This window comes from Aphelocoma coerulescens, chromosome 6 (genome assembly GCF_041296385.1).
Source record: "Aphelocoma coerulescens isolate FSJ_1873_10779 chromosome 6, UR_Acoe_1.0, whole genome shotgun sequence".
Taxonomy (NCBI): Eukaryota; Metazoa; Chordata; class Aves; order Passeriformes; family Corvidae; genus Aphelocoma; species Aphelocoma coerulescens.
In genome coordinates, this window is record NC_091020.1 from 28,153,275 (window position 1) to 28,176,493 (window position 23,219).

General features: G+C 43.8%; 1 protein-coding gene across 13 annotated transcripts in view; it reads left to right on the plus strand.

Moving 5' to 3' along the window:
• Positions 1-906: 906 nt before the first annotated feature.
• TCF7L2 (transcription factor 7 like 2) overlaps positions 907-23,219 on the plus strand; it is a 173,528-nt gene continuing 151,215 nt past the window's right edge. For 11 of the 13 annotated variants that reach the window (XM_069020039.1, XM_069020038.1, XM_069020036.1 and 8 more), the window contains exons 1-3: positions 1,206-1,796; positions 2,131-2,197; positions 2,381-2,505. In XM_069020039.1, coding sequence (XP_068876140.1) covers positions 1,608-1,796; positions 2,131-2,197; positions 2,381-2,505 — 381 coding nt within the window. In that variant the 5' untranslated portion in view covers positions 1,206-1,607. Of the gene's footprint in view, positions 1,152-1,205; positions 1,797-2,130; positions 2,198-2,380; positions 2,506-23,219 lie in introns of those variants that run through there. The other 2 variants (XM_069020034.1, XM_069020033.1) reach the window with 2 other exon arrangements.

Genomic DNA, 23,219 nt, shown 5'->3' on the forward strand with positions numbered 1-23,219 from the left:
CAGCCCCCGGCCCGGGCTCCGCGCCCCGCGGGCACCCCGCGGCCGAACCCGGGACCCCCCCTTCACTTTGATTCCCCCCAGCGGCGTGATGTTTACGCCACCACAACTTTTCACTTCTGAAGTCTGGGAGTCCTTGATTCTCCGTCCTGCCATGCTAATTAACTTCTTAGCAGTCACATTCCTTTTCCTCCTCTCTCTCTCTTTTTTTTTTTTTTTTTTTTTTTTTTTTTTTTTTTTACATCAAGGACCAGAAAACATTATGCCTTACTATAAGATAATTTGGAAATATCTGATCTTCAGCGAGTGATCTCACACATTTTCATCCTGCGTGTTATAACTATAATAAATGCAAGGAGCAAGTGCTGCTGAAAAAAAAAAAAAAAAAAAGGCTTTTACTATATTCTAGTGTTTATTATGATTGGAGTTTCTTACCTCCAACGAGTGGCACGAAAAATGTTAACGGTATAAAAAAAGCACCCACCGCACCACCCTGCCGTCACATGTACCCAAATAATAAGAGGACACACACATCCTTCAGGAGAACCCGGGCTGCGGGGGGATGATACGTTTATTAATGTCCAGAATGTAAAAGTTGGCGCTCCCGGAGCGCGGAGTCAGGGACACCCGTTCGAGAGTCCTTTTCCCTTCGCTCCCCCCGTCCCACAGTTCTGAGCTACGGCGCACAAATTTTTAATTTTTTTTTTTTTTTTTTTTGCCAACCTCCCCCCCCCCCCCCGTTTTGCGTCCCGGGCCCCCCAGCGGCGCCCCCGCCCCCGCTGCCCTCCCCTCGCGCTCCTGCTCCCATGCCAAAAAGGATCATTGTTAGTTTCCTACTTCCCCCACCCTCCTCCTCCTCCTCCTCCCCCTCCCGCGCCCCAGACCTGTTTATTTATGCAGACGTCACCGGGGAGCCCCCGCCCTCTCCTGCATCTCATTAAGTGCCTGGTGTGTTTCTCGCTCCCTGTCAATAATCCCGGATCCCAGACTTCTCCGTTCCTCCGGATTTCGATCCCCCTTTTTCTATCTGTCAATCAGCGCCGCCTTTGAACTGAAAAGCTCTCAGTCCAACTTCAACTCACTCAAACCCGAGCGGCACAGGCTCCCCATATCCGCGGCGACTGCCCCCCCGTCACAGCTGACTTCTGGGCTTGGTTTGTTGCATTTTTTTTTTTTTAACCCCCCCCCCCCCCCGCTGCTCCCCCCTCCCCACCGTTTATATATTTTTTATTATTATTAATTTTTCCGCGAGTGCGTGCGCGGGTGTGCGTGTGCGCGCAGTGCACGCCGAGCAAGCTCCCGGGAAGAAAGAAAGAGAAAATCCCGAAGAAGGAAAGGAAGAAGCCTAAAGTCACTGGTGCAAAGGAGCAAAGAAGAGACATTTCCCTCCCCTCCTCCTCCCTCTTTTCCCCTCCCCAGGAGGAAAGAGAAGGGGAAAAAAAGAAACTTTCACCTTGGACTCTTCTTTTTTTGGTGCAAACTTTCCCCCCCCCCCTCCCCTCTTCTTTTTCCTTTTTCCCCCCCATTCCCCTCCTTTTTTTTTTTTTTCTTTTGTTTTTCCCCTTCCCCTTTTTGCAAAATTGCTGCTGGTGGGGTGAAGCAGGAGGAAAATGCCGCAGCTGAACGGCGGTGGAGGGGACGACCTGGGCGCCAACGATGAACTGATCTCTTTCAAAGACGAAGGGGAGCAGGAGGAGAAGATCTCCGAGAACTCCTCGGCGGAGAGGGATTTAGCTGATGTCAAGTCGTCTCTCGTCAATGAATCAGAAACGAATCAAAACAGCTCCTCAGACTCGGAGGTACGGGGGAAGCCCCCCGCGGGGCCGTTTCGGGGCGGCGGGCGGGCGGGCGGGGGCCGCGCCGTGCCCGGGGCCGCGCCGGGGCCGGGGGCGCCGTGCCGGGTCCCGCTCCCGCCGGCGCCCAACTTTCTCCGCGGCACCAACTTGTAACGATGCCTTCTGTTTTGTTCTGTTTGTTTCCCCTTCCACCTTCTCCCCGCACCTTTCCCTTCTTTTTCGCCTTTCATTCCTCCTCTCCTCCCTTCTCCCCCCCCCACCCCCCCAAAAAACACCCTCCCCACCGCAACCACCCCCTTCCCCAACTGCCCCACGCCGACCCCCGGCTCGCTCCCAGGCGGAGCGGCGGCCCCCGCCTCGGTCCGAAACTTTCAGAGATAAATCCCGGGAAAGTTTAGAGGAAGGTGAGTACGCGGGCCCGGCCGGTACCGCCGCCCGCCCCGCACCGCCGCCCCTCCGCCGGGCGCCCGGCTCCTCTTTTGGGGACACTTGCTAAAAAACTTTTCCTTCCCCCCCTCTCCTCCCTTCTCTTCCTCCTGTTGCCCCCTTCCTTCCCCGCTCCCGCTCGTGTCTCCCCGCCATGTTAGCTGCGAAGAGGCAAGATGGAGGGTTGTTTAAGGGCCCACCATACCCGGGTTATCCCTTTATAATGATCCCCGACCTCAGCAGCCCGTATTTGCCCAATGGATCGCTCTCTCCGACGGCGAGAACGGTAAGTGCCTTTTTTTTCCCCCCTTTTCTTTCCTCTCCCCCCCCGCTCCTTGCCCGGCTCCCGCCGCCGCCGCGCTCCCGGTGCCCCGCTCGCCCCGGCCCTGCCGCCGCCCCCTCCCCCGCGCCGCAAACTTTCCAAACTCCGCGGAGTTTGGCGGGAGGGGGTTTGTTTACACTTCGCCATATTCCTTTTTTTTTTTTTTTTTTAATTCCCTTTTATTTCTTTTTTTGTCTTTTTCTTCTTTGTTATTATTATTTTCCTTTTTTTTTTTTTTACTTTCAGTTTTGTGGGCAGTGTTTTTGGAGCCCTCGTAACCTCCTCTGCGGGGGGGTGGAGGGCGGTAGGGAAGAAAAACAAAGCAAACAAATTCCAAACAACACCTATTTCGGCCTCAAAGCAAAACTGGAAACAAATTTTAAAAAGCCCAAGAAGTTTGGGGGTTTTTTCCCCTCCCCCTTTTTCCTTCGCTCTCATCCCCTCTCCCCTTCCTTGGGGAGGGGGGCTATTTTTTCCCGGCTGAGCCTGCGATCCGCTCCTCCAAACTCCTCGTTTTCCATGGTGATCCGTCGCCTCCTGCCCTCCTCCGTGGCGGCTGGGCCGGCTCCCCCTCCCCTTTCCTCCCCCTTAACCCTCTCCTGCCCTCGCCCGCCCCGGCCTGCGGGAGCGGCGATTTCATTGTGCCCCTTCGGGCCGTGGGTGCCGTGAGTTGTGCCCGGGCTCAGCCCGGTCCGGCCGCCCCGATCCGCGCCCCGCGGCGTGCGGGGGCCGAGCGCCGCTGCCCTGCCCGGCGGGACCGGGGCCGTGCCCGGGGAGCGGCTCCGTCCCGGTGCGGAGCGGGGGGAGCCGCGCTCAGGGCACAGGGCTGAGTCCGGAAACAACTCGCCTCGCTTGGCTCTGGCAACAACAACAGCAGCGCAAAAAATAATCAGACAAGTCGAGCAAAATTCCTCTTGGAAGTATGCTGGCAGGAAAACAATCTGCTGAAAGCGTCCGGTTTTTTGTTGTTGGTTTTTTTCGCCTTTTTTTTTTTTTCTTCCCACCCCTAACTCGGGGTTCACTGGCGCGGGGTGCAGGTCTCCGTGTGCCTGCAGCTAGAGCGAGGTTTACCCCAGATCCCTGGAAACTTTGGGGTCTGCTGGTGGGTTTGTAGTCCCAGCTGTTTTCCCGCTCGTAGTGTCACCCACGGTGTACTCTGCTCTGACATCAGATTTCTCAAGTGTCTTCTTTTCTTTCCTTTTTTAAAGAGTTTAAATTTTTTTTCATTTTTGAACGGTTAAATCCACTGGGACTTCCAAACACTACTTATTCCTACCGATGGCTTTAGCGTTGCTGTTTTGTTTCTTCTGGGTGTTTCTGAATCTGAAGCGTTCCCACCATCACCATGTGTGTTTATACACTTTTTTTTTTCCTTGTGGTAACACGAGATAGCGATTTACAATAATAGATCTACTGTTGGGTAGATATTGAAGCCGTACTAATGACTGATGGCTTGGACAACTTCAGTATATCAGATCTACAAGTGTTTTAAAGCATTAAAATATTAAACATCGGGTCAGTCTTGTTTTCACTTAGTTAAACGTCAGTAGACACAGATTAGTAAATGTAGAGTGACAGGGAGGTTGTGAGGAAGGTTTTCTGACTTTGGGTATATTTAGGGCTGTGGCAGGGTTTTATTTTGGAGGTTTCTGAGGGTCTTTTTACGAGGAGTTAATTTCTGGGACAGTAGCAGAGGGGTGACTGCAGTTTGCAATTGTAATGATGGGGAGGGGAATTCAGGGGCTGAATGCATTATATTTTTTTTTTTGAATATGGTCACCCACATGTATATGGATGATGGTGATAAATTCCAAATTCCATAAGTACCAGAATCCAGATGGCAAAACAATCTTTGTTCAAATCACTTTGTTGCGAATTGTGAAGCTTTGTATTCTTTTTTTTTTTTCCTCGTTTTTTACCTTCAATGCATTCCACTGTTCCAAGTGCAGACTAATAGGAAGCACACCTCTGCTGCCTTTTTCTTAAAGCATTTTTCTTACAACAGCTACAGTTCTTTTTTCCTCATTACCTTTATTACAGATCCCTTTTCCCTTAGCATGTGGGGATAGGATCCTTCAGCAGTTAGCTCTCCTGGAGCATTCCTCCCCTTGCTCCCCCACAGTTAAAAAAGGCCTCCATAGGAATGTTGGGTTCGTGTGAATTAAAGGTGCTGTACAAAAGCTTACAGGTTGGTTTATTGTTGGTATAGCAGGTGGCCTGCTTGTGTTATCAGATGAATTCTGAAAGGATATTTCCACACTCAATAGGCAATTTTCTTATTTCCACATCCAGGCTCCAGCAACCTTCTCCTATCTTCTTAACCTTATTCTTTCACATTCTGTATGCTTGTTTGTTTGCCTGCCACTTAATTATAGCCAGGAAAAATTAAAGTTGTTTATTTAGGCCTGAGAACAGAATATTATAAAGATTCAGCGGGATAGCTGTTGTCTGTCACACACTATTTTTAGGTGGATTCTAGTTCTCTGCTGTACCAGCTTTCAATTCCAGATGAACTAGATCTTTCTCTCTTCTGTTTGATTTTATTTTATTTTTAAATACACGTTGGAAAGGTATAGATGGTTCTGCATAATTACGAATTTTATTTTTATTTATGTAGTTTTTCCTGGAGCCATATTTGTTGAGTGTCAGAGCATGCAAGGTAAAGAGGTGATGCAGATACGTAGCAAAATTGTTTTTTTTTCTTTTACTGTTGTACAATCTTAAAAGTCTGTGGGTGTGGTCTTTTTGTTGTGGTTTTTTTCCTGGATTTTTTTTTTTGTTGCTTTATTTGTGGATGTAGTGGGATTGTTGTGTTTTTTAAATGTACCTGTAATTGTCTGTTCAAGAGCAAACTTGTGGGCAGCAATTTCTCCTTTACTGCTTCGGGAATGTGAAGAATTATGAAGTATCATAAAATCTGCTTATGGGGAATAATCTTTTCTCAAGGATAATGCTTTAAATACTGGGAACTCTTTATCAAGATTGATAGGAATAGTTTTTTTTAAAAAAATCAAAGATTTTTTTGCATGCTGATTTTGCTATTGATAGAATACTGTGGTTTGCTTATGAGAATAGATGTTATTAAGTAGAGGTCTAGTCAAATAGTGATGAAGTGATGCATCTGAGAGCACCAGTTCCATCCCTGCACTTGCAGAGGGACTGGGGTAGCTGCATGTTATGGATAGTAAAGGAGACTGTTTTCCTTTTGGAGCTGGAAAACATTGAAGTGGTGTACCTGATTTTTAGCTTAGATTTGGAGCTTGGTTAATGCTTTTGGTAAGCAAATAGATGTATTGTGATTTGAGAAAACCCTGCTGGCAGATGCTCTTATTTTTACTAGTGCTGTTGTATCTTCCTATCCCCCAAGTTGTTGCTGGCTGAGTGAGAGTGTAGGGGTGAGCTTGTGTTTGGCCCTGAAGTTTGGGAGTTGGGAATAACTCTGGTGGAGAGCAGCCCCACAGCCTCAATTTTTATGTTTAGGAAGAAACACTTTTTATTAATTGCCTTGAAAAATTGGTGTTTTCCTTTATCTCCTGAATCAAACAACGGAATCCTTCCTAATAAAAAAGCTGTAGACCCTGGGGTGTGAAGGGTTAATGGTGGTCCTTTTTTTCCCTCCCTCCAATTGTTTTGACAACACTTTTCAAAGTGTGACATTCCAAGCCCTTGCAATACAATGTAATATTACTGTAATTACACAGGTCATTACATTTTAAATAGAGAACAATAAAATGCTTATCGCCCTGAAAAAGAACAGGTGTTCTTGCCCTTCTTTGGTATTTATGCTAATTGTTTTTCATCTCTTTCAGAAATATTTATGGCTGGAGTGTTAAGGTTTCAGTCTCGATGTGACAATATTAATTCTTTACTAATCTTTATGGTTGAGGTTTAATGTCTGCAGTATGGATTATAGTATTAATGTCCACCAACTAGTTTAATAATGTAGATACAACTTAATATGTCAGCACTTTGGTACTTTATGATACAGAGCTATTCAGCAGAGAGTGAATTATTTGCTTTGTTAAAAAAAAATGAATGGACATGCTTTTAATAAAGTTTCTGGACTTGAGTAAAAACAAGCTGTTAAATAAGAACTGATGATCCTGTGGTGTAAATCAAATGGAACCTCCATAAAGAAACTTTCCTCGTGCTTAATTAGGTAGATTACTGAATCACTCTGTTATAGCATTAGCATAGCTGGTATACGGTGGCTGGCAGACTGTGTTTGTTAACTTATTTTCAGTAAAGAAGCTGATTTATTTTTAATTCTATGCTTTTTTTCTTTTTTTTTTCTTCTTTTTTTCCTTCTTTTTCTTTTTTTTCCCCCTTGATAAGAGTTTATTCTGGAGCAAATGCTGCATTGCTTACTCCATCAGTTTCTCTTCAGGGGGCTATGAAAATTAGTTAGAGAAAAGTTTCATGTTTCTGGGACCTTGCAAAACAATATAATGCAGTACTGTTACTTGAGTGTACAGGATAATTGCAGGACTGCACTTCATTAAAAATAATATTTGCTTTGGAAATCGAACAATTTTAATAGGTGCACCACTGGCTGTTCTGTAGTGAAAAAAAACTACAGTAGATGCCTTTCCACGTTTTTTGAATGCATTCGTACAAGGACTGAGGATGTTGAGTGGGGTGGTGTGGTTTATTTTTTCCCTTCTTCCCCTTCATTTTTTGTTCAAGCAAGTATGTGCTGGTTTGTCAGCTGAAGATGGAGGGGGGGAAGGAGTATGTTGCAGCTTTCACTGGCGCTTGTAAACCAGAATGTAGGTAAAAATGTTTTAAATTTGTCAAGACTTTCATGAGTGGGCCCCAAAATCAGATAAAAAATGTGCTGTAGAGAAAAAGGACAGCTGCAGATTTTTTGTGTGGACGTGTGTTTCTGTACCATGACTAAAAACTCTAAGGACCTTTTCCCAGCTGTCTGGGAGTTATGTGGAAGTTGGATTATTGGCAGTTAAGCATGAGACAACCTGGATTTAGCAAATGCTCTCCTACACAGGAAGCAGATGACATTATCCTGGGGGAAGGGAGGAGATCCTTCTCCAGGCACAGCCCGGGGGGAGACGCCTGCTCCCCCCAGCCTCAGAGCAGCCAAAAATGAGGGCTGGCGATAGGCACGTATAAATATAACAGCGGTTGGGTTGTCAGTTTGGGTTTTTTTCCAGGACTTTTTGGTGAAATCAGACACTTTCCTTGCACATTGGGGCTGTTGTGAGAAGTTTTGCTTTGGAGGGACTTGTGAGGTTTGGGGGGAAGTTTAAAGCTGTGTTCCTCGGGCGTCTCCTTAGTCCCATGTCCTGGCAAATATGTAAGTAAGCCTTAAAACTTTGACTTTTAATTGGGCACATTTGTGAAGGAAATGGTTAATTTTACAACCAAAGGCAAACTTGCACCTCGACAGGTCTGCTGAAAGAAATGTGCCACAGTCGTTTGCTGGCAAGCACCGCAGGGTCATAAATCCACGGGGTTTATTTACAGCCTATAACACTTATGAATGTTAAGATATTTGACGCCACGCTGGCCTTATAATATCCAAGGTCCACAGACACTGGCAGTGGGTCAAATTTCTTTCACTAATTATAAGCAATGAGAGATGAAGTGTGGTGCTGGGGGTGTGTGGGGGAGATATGGAAATCCTTTCTCTCCCCACCAAAAAACAAAGAATATTTCTGCTGCTCCTCCCAACTACTGGTTTATGTTTGTGCTTTTTTTTTTCTACATAGGCTCCGAAGTTTATAATTAACGCTTGTGGTGCTGTAGGGGCTGGGCAGAGGGTGACGCAGCCAGGCTGAAGGAGGGAAGAAGTTTAGCAGAGCTTGTGTCCTTTACAGCCGTAGTGTGCAGTATTTCCTAGATACCGGCACAAGCAAACATTTAAAGACAGATGACACCTGGAAATGTCCTTTAATTTTCTCACATACCGCTGAGCTGGGGATGAGAGAAAAAACTGCCTCAGGTTTTATGCAGAAGGAGGATGCTTGGAAATACATATATTAGACTGGTTTGTGTGTATAAAACAGGGTCTCTTAGAAAGTGGCAAAAGCCCACGTTAAGGGAAAACATGCGCTGAATGAATGAAGATGTTGAGGTTAGAGGCCGTTTTTAGGGGAGAAACCCTGTGTCCTGCTGGAAGGGACAATGTGGGATGGACGTGTAGGTCAGTGTGGACAGGAGCGGGGGGGATGTGCTCAGGGTGGTGTTTTGGGAGGGGTTAACTGGGGGGAGGCACTGCGAGAGCAGGGGGCCACTGGAGAGTAATTGGAGGACAAAGGAGGGATGTTGGAGCGTGAGGAGAAATTGTAGAAACTTGGGGAGGTGGGGGGAAACACCAGTGTTTGAACGGATGGTTGGAGGGGAAGCTTGGGATCTGGGGATTGACTCTTTAAGTGTCAGGAAAAGTCTGGGGCCTGAGAAGAAGCAGTGCTTTGCTCAGCAAAGCTCGTTGTTCTCAGCTCACTCCCCATTACACACGCTTTGCTAGAGTGGACAGTCAGATTTGAAGTGCTGCTGTCTTGTCTGTGCTGAGGGTGTATGTGTTTTAACAAGATCATGGGATTACTCAAATATGCATAGGTATTACTTTTTGCTTTAATTTCTCCAGCAGTTGATTTCAGGTTCCCCATAGGTTACTGTTGTGCTTGGAGGCTAATTTAAGAAAAAGGCAGGGTTCTGTGTGTGGTGGAAAGCTGCACTCCTTTGGCCATATGTTTTTCTTCTAGAGCCATGTAAAGCCTGACTTTAAAAAAAAAAAAAAAGAGAGCTGTCAATTCGGCTCTTCCACAAATAGCTGTACAGTTTTGTTGAAGGTTTTATGCATTTCCCTAATCAATGGAGCGCTGTGACTTATTAGCCCCCGGGGACAGATCTGAATCCCCCAGCACCGAACTGCAAAGCTGGTGTGGTATTGTACCTTTTTAACAGGTTATCAACAAGGATGTTCCTCTCATTCCCAAGATGCTTCCCACCCCCTCCAGCATCTCCCCCCAGTGATTCTTTCTGGCAAAATCTGTTCAGTCTCATGCCTTTGTTTTAGGTTGGCTAAACCCTCGACCCTTATTCTTTGTGGGGTCACGCTCAGGCAACCGGGCAGTGCTGAATGAGTTAAGTCGCTGGCTGAAGTTTGGCTTCATGCAACTAAATTTGAGGCCTGGTAGGCATTAGCAGGGCACAGCACATTTACAGAGCTTAATTAGTACGCGCTGTAATTGTTCATGGTCTGCCAGAAGGAGTAATGTTCAGGAAAAGTGGAGTCGTTCTTCTGCAGTCTTTAGTTTTAAAACGATAAATCACTTGCATATTTGTGCAGTGATTCAAATGGAGCTGAGACCTCTCCATCTCAACATGTGGTAAATTGTAAAGTCAATGAATTGCAGATGTAGGGTACAGCAGATTCTCTAAGAAAATGCAGAATGAATGGGAATAGGTGATGCTATAAATACGTACTGAGAAGATAACTGAGTTTCTGCTTGCTGTGCCAAATATGATAAAGATATTAGTAATTTTCTTCTAAATGTATTTATTTTAAATATCTTTAAACTAAGTGTAGGGGTACCATGTTACTTCACTTAGTGAGGTTTTTAATAATGTTCCAGAACAATGGGTTTCATACGGAAATGCACATGATAGCCATATTAATATAAATTAATTCATCATGGGTAATACTGTGGCTGTTACTGGAGGAGTTTATAGTGTAGGGACACTTTAAAGTGTGGCTCCAGCAACTTACAAGAAATGTGGTAGAGGATGCCTCTATATCCTAGTTGAGGGAGGTACTGGGATTGTTATATATCTCACCATAGCATTTTGTATCTGCCCGTGATTCCTTCCAGCTTCAGAGAGACTTTTTGGGTGCACTAATCCAACAGCCTAGAGCCTATTTTAAAAAAGCAAAACACAAACAAAACTGTGCTGTAGAGATTGACATCGTAAATGCTTCGTATTGTTTCTTTTTTTTTTTTTTCAATGAGGAGAATGTGTGTCACTCTTACTGCTGTGAAATCTTGTCTTTCTTGGGCTTGGTCCAAGATCCATTGAAGTCAGTGGAAAAAAAGGCTTCTATTAATAACAAAGGGCTTTGCATCAGGCCCCATGTGTCTTGAACCAATGGCCAAGTTCTTCAAAAGTGGATGAAGGTATTGAGAAAAGCCAAACTCAACTAAATATGATATTGATGTATTGCTGCTTCTTCATAGTCCTTCACTCTTAGGGGGGAAAAGTAAAGTTACATTTCCAGTGGTGCATTCTTGAACGAGCTCCCGCTTCTGCAGTATTTGACTTTCCCACAGAAGTGTGGAGCATCCTGGCAGAATCAGGGTTTGGTCCGAGGCTGTGTTGCATGTCAATTCTACTTTTCTAATATGAGTAGGTGGATTTGTATGGAAGTTGTAAAAGTTAATGATTGTTGTCTGACTCATATGCTGCTGGCTTCAGCAAAGAAGAAAGGATGACAGGAAAATGATAGAAATTATAGGAGCCAAGTAGGCTTTGAGTGGAGAATGGATTTATGTTGTTTGAAATGCCTTTGTTGCTTGGTGAAGGAAGTGCAAGGAGGGATAAGATGGGAGGGCAGTTTCTTTTTTGGGGTCAGGGTGTTCTGGGTACCAAACTCTTGCAGGTCTTCAGCTAGGGAGTCAGGCTGAATTCAGGAGGGACTCTTGTCAGTGTTAACCATTTTGTTATTCCTATTGGCACTGTTAGTCCTGCCTAACTGTTCTCCCCTCTTGGCAGAACAAGTTTTAGTGCCCTAGGATCCATGGGAAGTATATTTGCATGCCTATGGCTACCAAGAATGGTATAATGTGCTTGAATTGTGTCCATCTCACAGCTTTGTAGGTCTTTCCAAAGTATCTGTGGTATAAAAGATACTGTATACAACCAAATCATTCTTTGCTGCTTAATTCACTAGTGCTGGTGAAGCAGCTGAGACACCAAAAAAAATAGTCCAAAAGGAGGATGTGGGAAGTAATAGAAATTGCCAAACTGAAAGTACTGCAAAGGGACTTTTTGAGGAATATGAGAGATTCTTGGATGTTGATACAATAGAAACAAATTGTCCTATTTTAAGAAAGGGAAAAATGGAGCAAGAAAAGGTGGAGGTGTACCTCTTGGAGCACATCTGAACTCCCACTGGAGTCAGTGACTCCTTTAATAATGATCTGGAAAAGTCTGAGACTATAGGCTTTTCTGTTCTGGAGAAAAGCCACTACATTGATTTCTGTTTTAAACTGACACTAATATTTAATAAAGGTTATCTTGGAACTGCTTTAAACCCTAACCTGAATAATTTTAACTTGGTTAAATGAGTGAACTGGTTTGGGAGCATACACAGTAAGAGGTTTACATTGGTTTAATTAGATTTAAGAGATTTATAAACCCAGGACCACTAGTCTGGCATAGGCAGGGTCTGGAAGTCGGCAAATAGATGCTGCATTGATCTATGCCCAGGCTGAACAGACAGCTATTGAAACTGCTCTATTATAAATGTTTGCCAATATTAAAGAATCCAAGGGAAGGTGTGACCTTGAATGAACACATCACAAGAATAAGATGGCAGTCAGTGTTTCTATCTTTGTTTTCTATGGGACATTTACAAGAAGGTTTTCTCCCTTTCAGAGCAGTTACAGACAATAATTGTCTGTCTGGAAGTCAAGTTCTTTGAGATTTTTTGTTATTATTAACCAAATGTCTCAGTTTACTTCAATCCCTGTTACATTCTCCTATGAGATTTTTCTTAATTTTTAAATTACACCATAAAATGTAGTTTAAGTCATGTCCGTGTCAATTAAAATGAAAACCAGGTACTTACAGGAGCTAGTCACAAACATAATTACTGCATTGGTCACACACACAAAGCCACCGTGTAAAGAATATCCACAGAGCTTATTTTATCTGGATAGCAGCTAAATATCTTTACAATCCCCAGGGTTATTAAAGGCCAAGTGTTTGGTATATGTAGTTAGTTTATTTTCCATTGTGTTCTGTTGCTCGACTACAGTACTTGAAAATACTTTGTTTTTAATTTCATAAATGTGAAATTGAATTTAATAAATATGGAATGAAAAAGTGAAAACTAGAACCTGGGTGTCACTGGGTGGTTGTAAATGCTAAGTGGTGAGTTGCTGTGCTGCTGGTGTGCCTGGATGTGGCCATTGGTCTGGCTACATAGGTACATCTGTGTATACGCATGTGATGTATATTATTCTTGAACGTATACTTGGTTATCAGGTGTCTATTCAATTTTAATTGACAATATGAGATTCCTGTGGTTGCTCTGTGCACAGATTGCCTTGGGGCTCTACAGGGTTTGTGGGAAGAAAAGCCTTGACAAGTTTCCATTAAGCCCTGAATCAGGCAATTGGAAAAGAGGAGAATGAAAGGAGCTGAAAAGAGGGACAACTTGTTAGTGTTGCATTCTGCGTTTGCAACGAGAAACCTCTTTTAGACAAGAGTGGTTCTCAGGCCAAGAATTTCAAACTCGCGGAGAAACCTGTCCAGAACACAAAAGTTGTTTGAACGGGGTGCAGAATTGTCACAGTAATTAGAGCAATCTCCGTTTACTGAGTGGCAGCCTTTATAAAGGACAGGGGATAAAGGGTTCAAATTCATCTTTCTCTCTCCGATTCACTTCTGATGAACTGCCTCTGTGTATGTATGTGTATATGAAGGAGTGTGTGTGTGTGGCCACATTTTGAGCTACTCATCATTTGATTGTCCTTGTTTTAAAAGAAGAAGAACTTAGGTTTCTTCTTCCTGCCTCCAACAGCATTTTCAGGCATTTTGCCTTTTTTTTTTCTTTTTTTTTTTTTTTTTTTTTTTGTGCTGTCATTTGATTTACCAGAATAAGAGGATGCTTTGGGAAATGCACTTGTGCATTGGTGGAGGGGGAACCCCAAATATTTCTCAGTCGGTTTCTGCTCTTATTCAGTCCTGCATGTTTGACTCTTAGGAGCAGTCCCATTATTTTTAAAAGGATTACTTGTGGAAGCAAGAAAAGTGAATGGATAAGGCTTGCGCCCTTTAAGTTTATCCTCTTGCTGCTGCAAGGTCTGTCCAGAACTACTGAATCAGCTGGAGTTTTGCCATTGCTCTTATTAGGAGAAGGATCAGGCCTGTGGATTACATGAGACTGAGTCTTGTGAACAAGCCAAATAAAACTGTAAAAATCAGGATTGTTTTTGTGCATGATGCAGGAGTGTCTGGAAGACTTGGTCTGGGATCCTTTTGGGCAGATACTGCACAGAGAAAAATGGGAGTGAATGAGTGAGTGAGCAGTGTGGGTGTTCTTGCCTGAGGAAGAAAATGTGACTGCTGAATTTCCTGTATGCCTTTACTTCTAAAGAAAAGAAAATAGCAAGCTCCTTGAGTTTCTTAAGTAATCATCCTGGGTGTAATGTTGGTAATTTCGATTCCATTTAAATAGCTATTTAGGTTTTGTGATTGCCTTTTATTTGTTCTCCCCAAAATAATGTAGGATCTCCACTTTGGTAAGGTTTGGAGCTGGTGACCTTGGCTAATTTACTTAATCATTTAGTCAGTGCTATGTTTCTCCCCTTCATTCACCTCTTCATCTGAATGCAGAGAGAGAGGAGCTGTTTAGGCGGATGTCTTCACCCTGTCTTGTGTTTCTCTGTATCACATTGCCTTGAAGACCTCTGGCATGGCTGGTCAGGTGTTGTGTTGGGACCCTGTGAGTGCTGTATGTCTCCTTCCTTCTCTTCTGGAGACCTGGGATCAGCTGGCAACTGCACTGAATTCCTAAGATATGGATGGACCAGAGGGTAAAGGAAGGTCTTGCTGCTGATTATGGGTACATTGTTAAAGCAAATAGTAAAGGCTGTGAAAATTGTGGCTCAGAGATCGTGTGTTCTTGTGTAGTTTGATCCCCCCCCTCAATTATTTTCCACTTAATGATGATGATCAAGAAGTTGGCTAGATCTCCTTATGTTTTAGCAAAAAGCAGACTTCTTTGTTTTCACATGGTTGTGCCCTAATGTGAAAAAGCTATGGAAAAAATACTTGTCTTGGAGTTTGTGTTACAAAAATGCCTGCTAATGTTCAACATGTGCTCCCCTAGTTCAGTTGCCTTGTCTGTGAGCGTGGTGTGTGAATATGGCAGGGCTTTCTGATGATGGAGAAGTTGTCTTGGAGCTGCAAAGAGGAGCTGGGAGACATGGATTTTCCTGGAAGTAATATTGAATTGCTTATGCAGTGTTGGAGCATAGAGAGGGGTTTGTGTGTTGGACAATGCCATGGTCAGGTTGAAAAATGTCTCCATTTTTAGATGATGCTATTTTGTCTCAACCAGTGATGCTTTGCAGACCAGTTGTGATGTCTACCATCCTGAAAGAGTACCAGTGTGGTACTAATTGTACCAGGACTAATTGTTGGTGAAAATGTACTTGTTGCAAACGATGGACCTCTCTTGAACGCAGCCTTTTCAGTCTTATCCCTTGTCCATTATTTTCTCAGCTGGTAATTAATTTCTTGGTTTGGTAATTTGTCAGTAGTGGGCATCTCTTCAGTGTTGAGACCTCTAGTAATTCTGCATCACTGAGGAGTAATTGCTGGCCCTATAAAGTCACAGATCTCGTTCATTTGCCAGCTGGATAACATTTCCCATTAGATTGTTATGACCAAGTTATCCATCACAACAAAGCCTAACCACATCTACAGTCCATGTCCTGACTGTGGCTTGGTGCATGGAGAAAGAGGGCTGGAGGAAGCTGATTTGAAGTGGTGGTCGCAAGCCAGAGCTCATGACAGCAACAGAAAGCTTTTATTTGATTTTACAGCTAAGTAAATTCCAGCTCAGCCTGGAGGAGCAGCTGTTGAGTTTAGTTGGAGTGGCAACACGGAGCAGCCAATGTCCTCTTCTTGTTGTGTGGCATTTCCTCAGTCCTGCTTTTCTGCCTGGCCCTGTTTTGCTTCTCTGTTGGTGTTGTTTCTTAGAGCAGAAGTGGTTTGGAGGTGCTTCCCTTCCTGGGAGCTGGTGGTGCAAAGCCCCAATCCGGCACATACTCTGGGCTTGCCTCCATACCAGCCCTCTGAGGAATTGTCTTCAGCCCTGCTGGGTTTGTGCTTTTGGGCTTGTAGGATCATGGTCTAAATTGTGATCCCATGAGGAAGCTTATGAAGTTTATTTTGGAAGCAAAATACTTGGTGAAGCACGAAGGAGGCTGAAGAGAATACTGAAAAAATGGTGCAAATAAGAAGCGACTTCTTCATTTACACTCCGTGCTATTGCTCTGGTTTGTGGATCTAAGTAGAAAATGGGCAGTATTTGGAAATATCCTGAGTTGCTTGCCAGCATCTGCACACGCCTAAATACCTTTGACATTTGTTTTTGGTTTTTTTGGTTTTTTTCCTCCTTCTTGAACATGGTAGCTAATGCCACAAGGAGTGAGGTGAAGTCTCACTTTTTTTTTTTTTTTTTTTTTTTTGTTTGCTGTTGGAATTGTTTGTTAAATTCCAATTACAGGGCTTGTTCTACACCTGTGCAAACCCACAGCCGTTGTTAAGGGAATAATTTGAGGACAATGGGGTTAACGCAGGTGTACACAAGTGCAGCATTTGGATTGCAAAGTCTTTTTATTACTCTGTGTGCATAAGAAAGAGAAACGAATTCAGCTTAATTTTCTGATCCCAGATAAAATTTGTAGGATAAGGATTTGGAGGAAGGGTATATGGGGAGGGGAATAAATGTCTGAACATGTTCAGACATGACGCTGAACACATATGAAATGGAAAGTTAAAAGGAAATAAACACTACACTCCTCTTTCCTCCCTACCTCACCCTCATACCACTTTCATGGAGTCACTTTTCAAGGTATAGCTGCACGAGGTGGTTGGTAATGATCTTGCACGCTGATTGCCTTCAGAGTGATCACATCTCAACCTGAATGTTTGCAAGGAACGGAGGTGCAGTGGAGGTGCTGGGACACTGCCGTGGTTTGTGGTGCCAGCAATCACCAACCCCAATTGCAGTGTCCTGATACAATCAGCAAGTTGCATTAGGTGTGTGTTCACGTGGGCATGCTGTGCATGCTGAGCACAGTCAAGGCAGTTGGGGTTCTGACTCCCAAGATGATTTTCCTCTAAAGCTGAAGATGTGTGTAGTTTCCAAAGGTGATCTGCTGCCTCATGCCTCCAGTGTAAATCTCCAGAGACGGCAAGAGCATCAGTAAAGCCAGGAGCATGAAGTGCTAGAGCCTTTAGGACATTTCCTTTAGGACATCTCCTTTTGGTATTCTGTTCTGTTGATGCAGAGATTTACAGTTTTGTGTAACTTCCTGAATGTCTAACAGAGGGTTATCTTTCTTTGGGGTAGTTCCAGTAAAGGCTAAAAGAGGTCCTTGCCAAATGAAAGCCAAGATCCATGTCCCTGCTGTCACAAGTGGTTGTAACTCGAGATTGGTTTCTCTTACAGTTTCATCTTATTTCAGTTTCTGTCCTACTCATGGGAGTTCCTCCAGGCACAGATCAAACTTTCTCTATTATCTTAAGTACTCTGTGCATTTGGGTACAATAAACTAATAAGTAGGAATAATGGTTAGCAATTAGATAAATGTTCAGATCAGTTTATCCTCTCAGTGATTCTCCTGTTAGAACTAATCCTGACTGCTACAAATAGGTTTGGTATTTGGCATTTCAGTTCATGTAGGAGGGCAGAAAAAGGCTGTTGCCTGTGAAATGGTTCAGAAGTTACTTGCTGTTCTTTTTCAATGAGTCAATAACTCAGCTGAGTAGCACAACGGGAGGCTCAGGTATGGGACTGTTTGACCAAGGGAGAAATTGGTTGTTCCCTGTCTTGGTTATGCACCAAAGGGGTTGTGGTTGTACCTCTGCTCGGAGGAGGACAGGTGCTCTTCCAAATGCTCTCAGGCAGCCTGGCTTATACTGGGGAAACAATCAGAGTTCTTTGTCAAAGGCTAATTTGAAGTTACGAAAAGAAATATTTCTCACTGATTTGAGGCTGTCTGGAAGATGGCTAAAAATAGCCCTTCAATGAGGTGCCATGGTTTGAGCCACTAGAGACGCATATTTTTCTCTTTGGTGGGTGGTGTGACCTTCTCCTGCCAAAGAGTGTAGTTGCAGTAGGGTAATGAGTAGCGATTTGTCTTAAAACTTTAAGTAGATTAACCTCTGAATTGCAAACTGTTGAGGTGATCTTATTTCTGGCAGGTGATGTAAGTTAGTGGTTATTGTGATTCTTTGCCTTTGCAGTCGTGTGGATTTTACTGAAGCAAGTTAAAGACATATTATCCAAGTAGAGGGAGGAAATTAATTAAAAAAAAAAAAATTAATCATCTCTTTTTGTATGAATGTGTATACACTGAACTACGAGAAGATGAAGCTGGTGTTGGTTTACTTTCCCTCAGTGTTTACCAATATAGATTGTGTTAGTTTCTGCTGTTTGCGTCCGATTCTTTGTTACTTTGTTAGCAGCACTATGTACCTGCTGTGGAAATTTGTATCGTTCAGCGTGTTCCATGCTACATACAGTCACTGCAGCTTGTGTTTAGTTTGTTGGATAGCAGCTAGGTGGGGTCACCTTGGAGATCTCTGGAGGCCCCCTTTGAGCAACTAAATAGCCTTTTTCTGCTGCTGTAGTAAGATTTGTCCCTTTACTGGGAACGCTTGAGCAGGCAAGGTGGGCACTGGGTGGCATCTTGCTCTCTCTGATCCGGATGAAGACTCAGGTCCAGCATCAGCTGATTCTAACTTGTGTTCAGGGGAAAACCAGGGGAATGTGAGCCTGTGATGAATGGGCTTCCTAATGTCCTATTAGATGACAAAGCCAGAGGAGCCGTTAGCATGTGGTGTTATTTGAGTGCTTTTACAACTGAAGGAACACTGCCCACCAGATTTCAGGTTTAATTTATACTTCTGGGCCTGCAAAATCTGACAGAGTGGTTCATCCAAGAATTGCAGTAGAAATACTTGGTTTTAATCAAATGAGCACATCAGTGTAGTCATAGGTACCAAAATCTTGGAACGGTTGGAAACGGGAGGGGAACTACATCTGAACTAAAATGAAGCTGGCTTTTGTGTAGTGTTTTGGGTGACTTAACAGCTACAAATTTATGAAGATATAATTAGCTGCTTTTCAGAGTAATGGTTCATTTTTAACATAAACCTCTCTTTAAAAGCTTCAATAAATGTTTGCAGATTTTGTACAAGTAGTACTAAAAAACTATGCTATAAGCCTTGAAAATATTTAAATAGAGCTAATTATGAACCAGGGGTTTAGTGCAGAAATCTGGAAGAGATTGATAGGAAACTATTAAGATCTGCTATATATTAAAATAGTATGTTAATATCTATATAACATCAATATCTATAATCTCTAGAACACCAATATTTATAATATTATTTTAATGCTGATGTATACATACATATTTAATATATGTAAATACAGACATGTATTTAAGTATATATTGAGTTGTTTTTTTTTTTTGTAAACTTGAGGTCATGGCAACACTTGAGAATCAAGTATGTGATTATTTTCTAGTCATTTTGGAGGACTTTTTCTAGGGGAGGGCCTACCTGTCTGCGTGTGAGAACAAGCACTGCCATTAGGTGCTGTGCTCAGTGGTCACTCTCTGTATGAATAAGCTGTGTGGTTTCCTCTAAATCACCTGAAATTAGGCCATTTAAAGACAGGACTGGCAGCATTGCTTGGCCATCTCAAGCCCATGGGCATGACTCTGTGAGTAGGTAGCATTTGTTTCTGACTCAAGATTGTGAAGGTGGGTGCTTATGCAGGAGAACAGAGACACTTCTTATGTAAGTGGAGATTAATCCGCTACACACATTTTTTCTGGATTTGTGGTAAGCTGGGCTGTGCTCCTCCAAAGCTCTCCTTCAGTAGCATCAAAATGTGATCACTGACAGCTGGAACTCTAGAGGTAGTTGACTGCTGGGACTTGTCATGCACAGCAGCAAGTGAACTGTGGCTTGGTGCTGGCTTGTGGGATAATACAGCTTGGTGATGGCTTGGCTATGTAGGACTGTCTGTGTGATACTTGGATGTGCTCTGTGCCCAAGTATTCTGTGTGCTCGTGGTGGTTCACCAGTGTTCATAGGGCAGCAGAGTGGTCCTGGCTGGGAAAAGGCTACTTCAGTCTTGGGTGTGTTCCTTGACATTATTCCTTGAATAAATGTGGCCTTTAAGCCAAAGTGCTTGTGCTGTGTCTATGTCCTGCTCTGAGGGAAGCTCATGCCCAGAGAGGATTGCCACAGCCCTGGGGAAGGGGACTGCTCTGCAGGCCAACCTTCAAGCTCAAGTTCCAGTGCAGCCACAACCCTTTATGAGAGATCCTGATGAGCCCATGATATTTAGATGTGCCTCTGGTAATATAATCAGCTGCCACCCACTATTCAGATTCTAAGCTGATCCTAAAATAACCTTTGGTAAAATGACACATGTGAAGCTCCCCTCTCCTCCAGTTTAATCTCCTGTACATAGTCCCGGTGTAATGTTTATATGACAGTCATAAGGAAGGCTCTGTAGGTGTACCCAGACCTTTTATGAGAGCATGACACAACATCAGTTCCTACATTTATCTCCCTTCTCCATGATGTTCTTGTCTCTGCCATGCTTTCAGTTTTGAAATGAGAAGTGGTGTGGACCTGCCCCATTTCATGGATGGGATGTGAGCTTCCACTTTTCCAGCTTGCTGAGTGCTCAGTGTTCTTTCTGGACTTTCCCTTTTTTCCCCTGCTGATCTTTCACAAGAATAATAAACCACAAATGGATGTTAATGGCTCCATACATGGATTGTGTATATGTGTGTATATATAGGCTGTCTGGTTCCTGAGAAGACTTTATTGGCATAAATTTGGAATATTTACAAGTGGCAAATTCATTGGTGAGATTATGCAGCCCAGACTAAATGAGCTCTGAAGGGCATTTATAACACCTTCAGACAAACCAGCCTTTTCGTTTACAGCAGAAGGGTTTATATGTGTGTGTGTGCATGCATATATATATATTTTAAATATAAGTATGTGTCTATACCTTTTTTCTTTCTATGAAATACAGAAGTAGCATTAATATTTCTGCTGCTGGCTGTCCATAAAAAACATGGCAAGCCTGGAATGATAGGGAAGCTGTCGTGTGACTGCAGTGTGGGAATGTCTGAAATTAAGGCCTCATTTTATAAAGTGACATTCCAAGGTGGTCAGCCAGGCCCCCTGGAAGCTCCTGAGGGACTGTAGGTGGTGGTGAGGTTTCCTGTGTGCTTTGCTGGGGTTTGAGGGGCATCTTCCCCAGCTGGGTTGTGAAAGGCAGCTTCTTGGGCCAACCTTCATAACGCTTCAGACTCGCAGTGCTCACAGAGGGCACACAAGAAATGTAACTTAAAATCCTTTGTTTTCTTTGGCCAGCAGCTTGAGGGGCAAGAGGAAAAGAGGAGGAGGGTGGAAGAGCGGAGAGCAAAAAAATGCCCTTTTGTAGTACATTGAAACAAAACAACATCCAAGAAACATTGGTAGTTTGAAAGCAGTTCGGAGGGCTTGTGTGTTAGAAGTAGTCCCAGCTGAGAGATGTTGCTGAGCAGAGTTCAAGCAAGAAGGCCAAAGGTGCAGCATAAATATGGTTTGTCAGACTGTTGCTGAAATAAATGAACATTATTCCATGCAATAATCATAACTACGTACGTGGCATAAATACAGTCATCAAGTGATGCCACAAAGTACTTAATGGCTTGTAGTCGTGCTTTTTGACCTGGAAGGAAAAGGGTGTGATGTTCCTGTTCCAATTATAATCAATGAGCCTTGCTATTGATCTATGTGAGACAGTGAGTGCAGATGGATGGTGTGGAGTTAGCTGGGGGAATAAGCCGTTGATGGGCTATTCTGTTTATTTAGCTTTGATGGTAGCACTGCACTTGGCACTCACTTGCTTTGTGATTTTTAATGTATTGTCTTAGCTCCAAATGAATGTTTAACAAGGCTGCGCCTAGTAATTTTACAAGTAGCCTTAGGAATTCATTCATTGTGTAAAAAACATTCTGCACAAGAGCTGAACTGCTGGGAGAGGTGCAGAGAACGTAGGGCAGCCTGTCCCAAGAAGACACCTTGCTTGGCAGAGAGATGGATGTTCTTTGTCTGTAATCCAGCTTGCTTTAGAATGTATTTTTATTGGCTAATCAATATACAGTAGAAATCCACTCCCTAGTCAATTTAAGCACCACTTAATTGAGAAATAAATGATAAACACATTATGCTTTGCTAGTAGAGAACATTTCAGGGTGATTATGGATGCTCTGCTAAATTTTTTGGCATCCCTTGAGTGAGGCTAATTGCCTTCCCTCAGGGTGGCTCCACAAGCTTGGGTCGCATCCTGGCCTTGATGAAGCCGATGAGAGTTTTCCTATGGATTTTTTTTTTTTCAATTATTATTTTAAAGAGGGCCATTGTATACAAGCCTTTGTCTCTGGTGTTCTGCTTTCCCCTGAAAGCAGGACCTACTTTGACTGCTGGGTCTCTTTGGTTGGCTCTTGGCCAAGGCTCTTTGCACAGGAATATGGATGCACTCCGTGTCTCCGAATCCAGTCCCTCTGCATTCCAAGGCTGGTTTATTGAGGATTTTGCTGGGACAAACCAGCAAATCTTCAATGCTGTGATGGCCCTTTGGCTGGTCCAGTACCCTCTGCTCTTTCCAAGCAGCCTGACCTCAGCCTGGCTCCCCATGCCAGCTGCCTGAGCTCACCCACCACGGGAGAGTGGTTCCAGCACAGTGATCCACGCTGCTCTGGGACAGGGCTCTGACTGCTCAGAAAAGCTGGATTTTTTTCAGATCCGGCCTCTTGCCAGCATGGTGCATGCCCTTCTCCAGTCAGTGGAGTTAGCAGTCACAGTGGATGGATATCCATGAGCCTGTTAATGAGGCGCTGGACGGGGAAGCACTGCGTCAGACAGGAGCAGAGCGAGCTTTGTTTAATCAGCGTCTCAAGTCCAGTCTCCAGCTACGACAACTGATTTGCAACAGAAGCCGTCAGGACAAGCTGGGATACAAAAGCCTGAGGATGTGTTACTCTGCTTGGCTTTGAGGCTTTGCACTGGCTGCTAGTGATAGCTGAGACTTATTAAATTAAAAAAAAAAAGTAACCACTTATTAGGTGCTCCACTCAGTTCCTGCTTCCTGCATAGACTTTTGGCTGTGCTGTACCCAGTGCTGCATCCAAGGCACCATCACCACCCATCTCCTTTTATGCCAGGATGTGAGCCTGACACCTGTGCTCCATGGCTGGAGCTGAGCCTGCTTGGTGATAGAGTAGGAAGTCTCCTCTTTTGAGGGATTATGACCTGGGAAAGATCTCCGTGTTTTGGAAGAGAGAATAGATCTAAAACTCTGAGGAGTTTTCCAGTTGTCTTTATAATTTCTTGGATGCTGGTGATGCTTCCTGGTACTATCTGAGCTTGTGTGCATGTAACTTGTGGTCCCTGTTTGCTTTTGCATATATTCTGACAATTAAGGGGTTGCATTGCCCTTATTTCTGCTCTGTTCAGCCCCATGCTACAGGAACGGGCTGCATGCAGTTTATAAATAAATATTTATTATTTTGAGCGATGACTGAGAGGGTATTTCCTGGCTGTGAATAGCTGGAAGAGTTGGAATCTGCCGGCTCTGGAGTGCCAGGCGATTCCGAAACCTGGAAGTCATTATT